The sequence below is a fragment of the Microtus ochrogaster genome, unplaced genomic scaffold (assembly GCF_000317375.1).
Source record: "Microtus ochrogaster isolate Prairie Vole_2 unplaced genomic scaffold, MicOch1.0 UNK32, whole genome shotgun sequence".
In the NCBI taxonomy this organism is placed as follows: Eukaryota; Metazoa; Chordata; class Mammalia; order Rodentia; family Cricetidae; genus Microtus; species Microtus ochrogaster.
This window is the reverse complement of record NW_004949130.1, coordinates 4191896-4201429: the sequence shown is the minus strand read 5'-3', so window position 1 is coordinate 4201429 and position 9534 is coordinate 4191896. Positions and strand designations below refer to the sequence as shown.

Here is a 9534-nt window from a genome sequence, read left to right as displayed (position 1 = left end):
GACTTCCCACAGGTCAGGGAACCCTGATTGCTCTTCAAGCTGATGAGGGAGAGGGACTTGATCGGGGGAGGGGGAGGGAGATGGGAGGCGGTGGCGGGGAGGAGGCAGAAATCCTTAATAAATAAATTCACTGTAGAAGCTTTAATATATATATCTCCACTCTAAAAACAGCCAAATGGAGAATTCTGGACCTCAGGAATAAGGCTTTGAAATGCAAAGAGATCGCTTATCCTCTTACTTCCACACAAGTGCAGAGGCATGTACACACATGTACACACATGTAGACACACTTCTGAGCATGCATACACGTATTTTTTTTTATGAAGTTCCTTTGTATGTTCGTATGTGTACCTCATGTGTGCCTGGGGACAGTGGAGGTCAGGTGTCGGATCTCCTGTGACTGGAATTACAGTTGGTTGTGAGCCGCCATGTGGATGGCAGGAACCAAACACAGGTCCTCTACAGAGGCAGCCCGTGTTCTTAACTTAACCAGTGTTCTTAAGCAAGCCCTAAGACACCTCTACATCCACACACAAGAATATTTTTTTAAATGATATAATTTTCAACTGTGCAGTGGTGCCTCCCAGCACTCAGGAGGCAGAGGGAGAGGATTTCTGTGAGTAGAGAATCGTTCACAGAGAAACCCTGTCTCAAAGAAAGAAAAGAAAGTAACATAATTTTCTTTGAGGCTGGAGAGATGTTGGCTAGAGAGTACTCACTTCTCTTGTAGAAGGCACCGAATAGGTCTACAGCACCCACGTCAGGGGACTGACAATTGCCTGGAACTCAAGCTCCAGTGAATCCAATGCCTCAGGCTTCCTCAGGCACCTTAACTTACATGCAGAACCCCCCCCCCCACACACACACACAGACACGCACTTCATTAAAAATAAATCTTGTTTTCCTTTGACTTTTCAAGATAAAAATAAATATGGTTCAGAGGTTAAGAGCACAGGCTGATCTTCCAGAGGTCCTCAGTTCAATACCTAGCACCCACATGGTTGGCTCACAATGATCTGTAATGAGATATGATACCGGCTTCTGGCATGCAGGTGTACATGCAGACAAAACACAAAACATTATTTACATAAAAAAATAAATCTTTAAAAAAAAAAATCGCCGGGCGGTGGTGGCGCACGCCTTTAATCCCAGCACTCGGGAGGCAGAGGCAGGCGGATCTCTGTGAGTTCGAGACCAGCCTGGTCTACAAGAGCTAGTTCCAGGACAGGCTCCAAAACCACAGAGAAACCCTGTCTCGAAAAATCAAAAAAAAAAAATAAATAAATAAATAAATAAATAAATAAATAAATCACTCTCGGGGGGGGGGTGTTTCGAGACAGGGTTTCTCTGTCTCGAATAAAAATACAATTTATTAAATTTTTTCATTCATTTTACATACTTAAACATATTTTGTTTTCTTTTGGAAGATAGGGTCTCTTTATATACCCCTGGTTGACTTGTAACTCTGCCTCCCTAGTGCTAGGATCAAAGGTGTGTCAGTCACCACGAGCAGCTGAGTCAGATTACAGATATTACTGTGTCCAGATTCATGTGGGTTCTGGAGACCCAGATCCTGGTCCTGATGTTTTCATGACAAATGCTTTACCCTATAACTGTCTCCCTAGCTTACCAGCAAGTTTAACACTGGCCTGGACAACAAAGTGAAACCCTGGAGCTGGAGACAGTTCAATTCCCAGCATCTACACAGCAGCTCACAACTGTCTGTAACCCCAGTTCCAGAGGGTCTGATATTTTAAAACCAATTCACATTTAAAAAAAAACTTTTTTAAATAAAGTGAAACCCTGTCTTTTTTTTTTTTTTTTTTTTTTGAGACAAGGTTTTCTCTGTGTAGCTTTGGTACCTGTTCTGGAACTCACCCTGTAGACAAGGCTATCCTCAAACTCAGAGATCCGCCTACCTCTGCCTTCTAAGTGCTGGGATTAAAGGCATGTGCCACCACTGCCCGGCTTAATTTTTAAAATGTATTATGTGGGTATGCACATGGTTTTGGAGGTGGGGGAAGGGGGCCAGCTCTCATGGAGCTAAGGTTATAGGTGGCTTTGCGGACACCAGGTCACCTGCAAGAACAACTCTTCTTAACCTGAGCCATCCGGCTCTCCAGCTTCCAGATTCAGCTTTCTGCCTGAGATCCCAGATGTGCTTAGCCACACTCAAGGGGTCAGACGTTCATCACTTGTGTGTGTCCACGGAGGCTAGAGGTCAACTCTGGGCAGTATTTCTCAGAGACGGGGTCACTTTACTGGCCTGGAGCCTGCAAAGCAGCTCAGCGATTCCTTGTCTGCCTCTCTAGTGCTGGGATTACGAGGTATGCCACCATGACACGCCCAGTCTTTATTGTTTGTTTTTTCCAAGACAGGGTTTCACTGTGTAACAGCCTTGGCTGCCCTGGAACTAGCACTGTAAACCAGGCTGGCTCAAACTCACAGAGATCCACCTGCCTCAGGTGTGGGCCATCATGCCCGGCTCACGCCCAGCTTTTTTACCTGCAAGCAAGTCAAGCAGTTGTCTCAGCCTGGAGGCAGCCCTTAGACGTGTAGAGTTGTTCATGCCTGTGACAGATACACACCCACTAAAGGCAGCCAAAGAGATAACAAGTACACAGACACCATTTATTTGGTCCATAAGTACAGTATATTTGTTGTTTGAGTTTACAAAACATCAAATATAAATAACCTGAAACTGTAACAAATACACAAAAATTGGCTTCTTACACAGACATACCAGGCAGTACAAACTGAAAATTTGAGTAAATTAACATTGTTTTACATTAATATACACAGTGCCAGGTAACATTTAAAAAACAAGTTTCAATGCATAGCACTTGACACTTCTGTGAATCTTTCAGGTAAGAGTATGAAAATGGTTAGATCTAGGCTAAAAATAACTCTTCTCTAGCCAAAAATAAAGGCATAGTATTTATAACCAGGTCTCAGCGTTCCTACCCCACAGTATTTTCCACTAGGAAATGATAGCTAAGGCTATTTACAGGGAAGGCAACATGCACGCGTTCTCTCAGCTCATCGCTGGTCCGCCCAGCTTAGCGCAAAGGGTCTCAAACACTACTACTTCAGTACAGCAATACAGTCTCTAACAGTCTCAGCAAATGAATGCTTTCATAGGGCGGAACCAAAGCCACTGCAGCCCTCTGCTTCCCTTCCGTAACAAAGGACAAAACCTTCGGTTCCAACCAGATCAAGGGCCAGGAGTCTGCTCAGTCTAACTCTATGACGTCATCACTATCTTCAGCCTCCTCCAAGCGGGACCTCTTGGCACCAGCATCCTCAGTTTCTTCCAGTTTCCGCTTGCACGCCCTCTCGTCCTTGCTGCCGTCAGCGCTATCTGAAGGGCCTTCTTCGTCTGAGTCAACTATGAGCACGTCATCTTGCTCTTGGGCTTATTTCGGAAAACAATGTGAAGAGTGGTGAAGTGTGGGAGATGTCAGCGGCTCACCAAGGCCTCACACAGACAGCTCACTGAATCCAGGCCACCCTCACCGGCCACCCCCAGGGAATGTGTTTGGTATAACAAGCATGTCTACTTTAAGGAAAAGGGTGTTACTGGGAAGGGAACCAACCCTGGGCAAAGTCCTATTTTTTCCAAGCAAAACAAAAAATTGTGACTAGCACGTTTCAAATGCATCATCATGCCTGTTGAGTCTCCACTGAGAAGGGGTGGGGGCACCCTAATAGAAGAAAGAGCAGCAACAGCAACAAGCCACTTACACCTGCCAGCGACTGCTCTGAGCTGTGCACAAACTCATCTAATCAGCCCTATAAAGAAGACAGCATTATTATCCCACTTCCAGAAAGGAAACCAAGGGACAGAGAGGGACTCCCTGTGGTCACAAAATGTGGCCAGGCTTCAAACTCCGGACCCCCATACTCGAATTCTTTAGCTCTATACCCAAAGGGCAGGGTGTCTCCCATGTGCCAAAGCTAAAAACAGAACCACACCTTCCCTACATTTCATTCAAAACCCAGCACAGCAGAGGGTCAGGGTAACAATGCTTTGGTTGGTTGGGTGGGGAGTGGGTCAGCCAAGGTGGCCATGTTCTACAGCCTCCAAGTTCACCCCTTAATCCTCAGAGGACACTACAGCCCAGAACAAACATTCTAAGGAACATCAAAAGATGAAGGGTCAAAGAAATGGAAACAGAGGTAAAAAACTGTTAACCTTCAGTTTCCTGCACAAAAAGAAAGGAGGGGAGGCTAACCGTCCAATCAGAGAGCAGCACAGGGTTGGATACCTGAAAAGGTACCAGGTGTTTGCAGCAGGACCCCTGGGATAGTCTAAGGTGGCCTGGGCTTAGGGACTCTGCCTCCTGGAAGCCACACCCAACCAGATAAATGATTGGAGACTTCCATATCAAATAGACAGTTGGCAGCTTAGAACAGACCTTGAGCAGAAAGTGAACCCATAGCTTGCTGGAGTCCAACAGGGGAGTCAGAAAACCACCTCTGCTCCTCTAAGACTATCCCCAGCCTTAAAGGGCTTCACGATCCATAAAACTCAAAGCTTCATGTTATACAGTCAATTCCAGACCAATTCAGTGTTAGTATTTTACAAAGTCCACCAAAGTCCCAGCTTGTTTTAAGTCCACTGGCTTGGAGGTGACTCACCTGTGGAGGTGGACGGCTGGGCACCATCGTCACTGCCGTTGGTGATACTTCTGGCAGCATCTTCAGCTTGTTTGGGCCCCACTTTTTCTGGGGCATCACCAACAACTTCAAATTCGACATCCTTTCCTAGATCCTCACTGTAAGAGAACACAGGCTGTAAACCAGGGACCAGGCCATGCTCCCTCACATGGTAAAGGAGCAGATTCCCCCACCCTCAGAGTGCACCGCACCCCAGAAGGCTTTAACTTTCACAATGCTCTCGAAAAAAAGATCACAGAGCAAAGCTTTTCTGGTTCAAACTGTAAAGGCTGGTTTTATTTTGTGTCACTAACATAGAAAACTGAACAAGAGATCCTGCAGCCCTGCAACTGAGACATCCCTTTTCCCAGATGCTGCACCCAAACAAAGAGCCTTCACTCCATTCGTGAGCTGATCTCGGTGTTCTGGGTCTCCCCTACCTTTATAGGCAACTCCCCACTTTCACACATGAGTTTCAAACTGTGCACGAGAATGTGTGTCAAGGTGAGCAGAGGATGCACATTTTCACAGGCAGTTCTGTTCTGAGACATGCTGTCAGACTGTGCTACTCCTTCAGACACTTCAGCTCCCTGTCCTTTCCCACTCTTTCCTTTCACAAGGAAACACAAGTCTGCCACCGCCACCCAGCTGGTGTCCCAATGAAGCCAGGGACAGCACAGCACTGACATTCAGCTTCAAGTCCATTACATAACTTATAGAATTTAATGTCCTGCCAGGCAGTGGTGGTGCACACACGCCTTTAATCCAGCACTCGGGAGGCAGAGGCAAGCGGTTCTCTGTGAATTCAAGGCCAGCCTCATCTATAAGAGCTAGTTTCAGGACAGGCTCCAAAGCTACAGAGAAACCTTGTCCCGAAAAACTAAAGAACAAAACAAAACAAAACTGGAGGGCTTATAGGATGGCTGATCCTCAAACTTTTGACAACTTTTCTTAAAGGTAAATATGGTACCTGCAGTGTGGCTCAGGTTAAGGGTGTTTGCAGGCCTGAGTTCAGGTCCCAGGTCTCACAAGTCTGCTGACCTCCACATGTGTGCCATGAGGAATATTCACTGAATAATTTAAGATTTTTAAAGAGTGCTGGGATTAAAGGTGTGTGCCACCAACACCCAGCCCCTCCAGTTTTTCATCCCAAAATGGTTTTGTTGTTTATCTCTCTTTCTGAGTCCTAGCGTTTTCCTGCAGGTACAGCCCTGTGCGGCTCTACTGAGCCTTCCTCTCGAGCGCTCCTGTGCTTCATATACGCCAGCGTAACAGCTCCTACCTATGAAGAATGTTGATCAGTAAAGTGTAGTCCTGAAGGAAGTCATCTGCTTGAAGCCGGCTGCCATTTCTAATCCCAAAATCAGACAACTTCTTGGGGTTATTAGCTGGATGTGAACAGAACACAGATGCTTTAGTCATGACTTCACAGCGCAGGCAGGTAAGTTCTTAAAAAGCAAAATCCATTTTGGTCAGACTGTGTCCCTGCAAAACTGGCACTCTCAAATCCTGACCCATAGTACCCAAGAAAGTAATCGCATTTAAAGAGACAGCTCTTTGTACTAGTGGCAACAGATTAAAAACAGGTTTTCATATGCATGTAACCCTAGCACTTGGAAGGTGAGACGGGGATCAAAAGGCCAAGGTTATTTGGGGGGCTAGCCTAGGCTACACAATAGTCTTACTCTAAATTAAATAGTAAGTAAGTAGGTGTCAATAGAAGCCTGGCCACCCATAGCTGGGACACACATCCCTGTGAGACAGACCACGTGAAGACAGGACGAGGAGGAGAGGAGAGGACTGAGGGCAAAGTGTTTGCTGGTTAAGTACGTGTTCCAGGCTGTGGTTCTTAGTCACAGAAAACTAACTGTGCTATTAGGTACTTAGAAATTCAGCCCCGAACATTCAACACCAAAAGCACTTCAAGAGGGGCAAACAGGAAAGACCCACAGAAATCTCCCATTCAAAGCAAACTGATTTCCAACCTGGTCTACAAGAGCTGGTTCCAAGGCAGGCTCCAAAGCCACAGAGAAACACTATCTCAAAAAACCAAAACCAAACAAACAAACAAAAAAAAAAAAAACCCACCAAAAACAAAGCAAATTGATTTAAACTGGACTCCCCAAATGGCCAGCCAACATATGACCTCTGATTATATATGACCTAATACCTTAATCTCTCAACAAGCAAAACTACCAACAGGAATCCTGATACTTCTTTTAATAATAATTTATTTACTTTTATGTGTGTTGGTGTTTTGTCTGCATGAGGGTATCAGATCTTGGAGTTACAGACAATTGTGAGCTGTCATATGAGTGCTTGGAATTGAATCAGGGCCCTCTGAGCTATCTATCTCTCCAGTGTCCTCCTGCCAACCCCCCATATATATAAGGTCTTACTCTATAAACCAGGCTGGTCCCAAACTCACAGAGATCCTACTGCCTCTACCCGAGTGCCAGGATTAAAGTGTGCGCACCCACGCCTGGTTTGCATTAGATTTACCAAATAGCTAAGAATGGCCTTGAACTTCTGATCCTCCTCCTGCTTCCTCCCCCACTTTGAGGACTGAGACAGGTGTATACCACACCCGGTTCATGAGGTTCATGCATGCTAAGAGAAGCTCTGCCAACTGACTATATTCCTGCTCCTAAATAGTTCAGTGCAGGGGATGATGCAGGTGCAGCACTGTGTGTCTGATTCTGAAAGCTGGGGATGGGGTGGGAAAGACCCAGCTACCAAGACCTTGCCACTCTCCAGTGTGACCAACAGCCTGAAGCTCATGCTCACCACCAACCTAGCCCTAGGGCCCACGATATAAACTGAGCATCCTTGGAAATGTACAGTGGTATTACAATGTGTAATTAGCCATTATCTGGGCACTGGAAGACCAATAAATCCCCGAGGCACATCAACACCAGAAACCCTCCAAATCTAAAGCTGTGGAAGACAAAGAGCAGCCTGAGAAACCCCCACAAGTTCCACAGCTATCAGTGCAATAGCAAACACCACATGAGCCAGCTTGTCCCTCCTTCAGGCAGATGCCCAGGTGAGGAAGAGCAAGATTGGTACCTTCTGTCTCTCCTTCTTCTGAGGATATCAGGATTGTTCCTTTCCCATCTTCAATTTGGACATCCGGTGCCACCATAGCAAACTTCTCTTTCACTATCTGAAGGGGGGGAATTAAATATGAACTAATGCAGCTCATTAAAGACCTAACAAAACCCCCCATTGCTTTTCTATACAGGTTTACCTCTTCACTGAAGAGGGTTCAAGTTATTCTTCAAAGCTTATTACGTAAGTATGTGTGTGTGTGTGATATATATATGTAAGAGCGTACACACGAGTGCCACAGCACTCAGACCAGACAAAAGCTTTGGTTGGGATTGGGTTTCTCCTTCCACCAAGAGACTTGGGGATGGCACTAGGATCATCAGGTTTGTCTGATTCACTAGGTCTCTCGGGCCACAGTTATCCTTTAATATATTCTCTCTGCTCCTGACAGCAGGAAACCAAGGAGTTGCCCACATGGCACATCTGCCCATGTGATGCTCTCCCAGAGAGGACCAGGAGATGCCCTCCTCTCTCTCCCCGCATACTGGGCTCAGGCAGAGCTTCTAACACATTTTCCCTCATTCTCCAAGTCAACCCTGTCATGGAAGGTGTTAGACAGGAAAATGTCTAATCAGATCCTCAGATAACCTTTCCTGTTCCAAACAGCGTCTCCCCTAAACTTCTAAGATGCAACTTAAGTGACAACACTGTTAAATCCTACCTACTCTCCACACCCAGAAGTCCTTTCAGCTGCACAGCACACAACACTCTGTCATAGGAAAGAGCACCTTACACACATCCTTCAAGACCAAGTGAGAAAGAGAGCACACCAGCCTCAGCCAGGCATTGTGATGCAGTTTGTTCACCAACAAAACCAGGACAATTGAAGGATATTGCTGTTACAAATACCCACCGTCTGCCTCTGCCCAGCCAGGACCCATCCTCCAGTCAAGCACACCCACACCTTTCTAAGACGAGACACATATCCTGGAACCACTGGCGGAAGAGGCCAGAGGGAATCTGGATTGCAAAGCCATCAGGAATGGTGCTACTCGCTCTGCAGCCCGGGCTTCCAGGGGAGGGTGAATTCCACCCTCGACTCAAAAAGAAGACAGAATTTGTCCTTGCACTTGCCTTATCCTGTAAGGTGAGGACAGTCACTGTGTGGACATTCAGCCTCACGGTCACCTCTGGCTTGCTGGCACAAACGTAACAGCTGCTGTTGGGAGGATCCAGGGCGCAGGGCACCAAGAGCTTCTTCCTTGGGTTTGGCTGTTTATTCAAAAAAATCTTCAAAGAAAAAACACAAGCAAGAAACAGAAACGCTGAGTTGCCATTTTACAGATAAATCTGGAATTGCCCCCATCCCCTACTGTGTAGCCCTGACTGTCCTGGAACACACTCTGTAGACCAGGCTTGCCTCAAAATAAAGAGATCCACCTGCCTCTATCTCTCAGGTGCTGAGACTAAAGGCATTTTTTCATTTCTTATTATTTTATGTATATGGGCGTTCTGCCTATATACTCCTGTGCCCAACATGCATTTAGTACCTACAGAGAAGCCAGGTGGACGTCAGATCCTCTGGCAATGAAGTTAGTTTTAAGATGTGGTGTGGGTTCTGGGAATGGAACCTGGGTCCTCTGAAAGAGCAGCCACCTCTCCCCTCTCCAGCCCATCTTCACTTTATGACTCTAGCTAGCACAGTGTCTAAGATCAATTAACTCTCAAGAATCACAACGGTTCCCCTAGCCCAGAGAAAAGTAAGGTCACTATGCAGTACGGCCTCTGCCTGTAGCTTTTCCCACAATGAACACTCGGCCTTGG

General features: G+C 46.3%; 1 protein-coding gene across 2 annotated transcripts in view; it reads right to left on the bottom strand.

Moving 5' to 3' along the window:
- Positions 1–2617: 2617 nt before the first annotated feature.
- The window catches only part of Uba2 (ubiquitin like modifier activating enzyme 2), a 29195-nt gene continuing 22278 nt past the window's right edge, over positions 2618–9534 (bottom strand). Inside the window, exons 13-18 of one of the 2 annotated variants that reach the window (XM_026789916.1) lie at positions 8845–9000; positions 7729–7825; positions 5942–6047; positions 4642–4778; positions 3745–3792; positions 3334–3415 (exon numbers count right to left, since the gene is read on the bottom strand). In XM_026789916.1, coding sequence (XP_026645717.1) covers positions 3779–3792; positions 4642–4778; positions 5942–6047; positions 7729–7825; positions 8845–9000 — 510 coding nt within the window. In that variant the 3' untranslated portion in view covers positions 3334–3415; positions 3745–3778. Of the gene's footprint in view, positions 3416–3744; positions 3793–4641; positions 4779–5941; positions 6048–7728; positions 7826–8844; positions 9001–9534 lie in introns of both variants that reach the window. The other variant, XM_005368440.3, reaches the window with a different exon arrangement.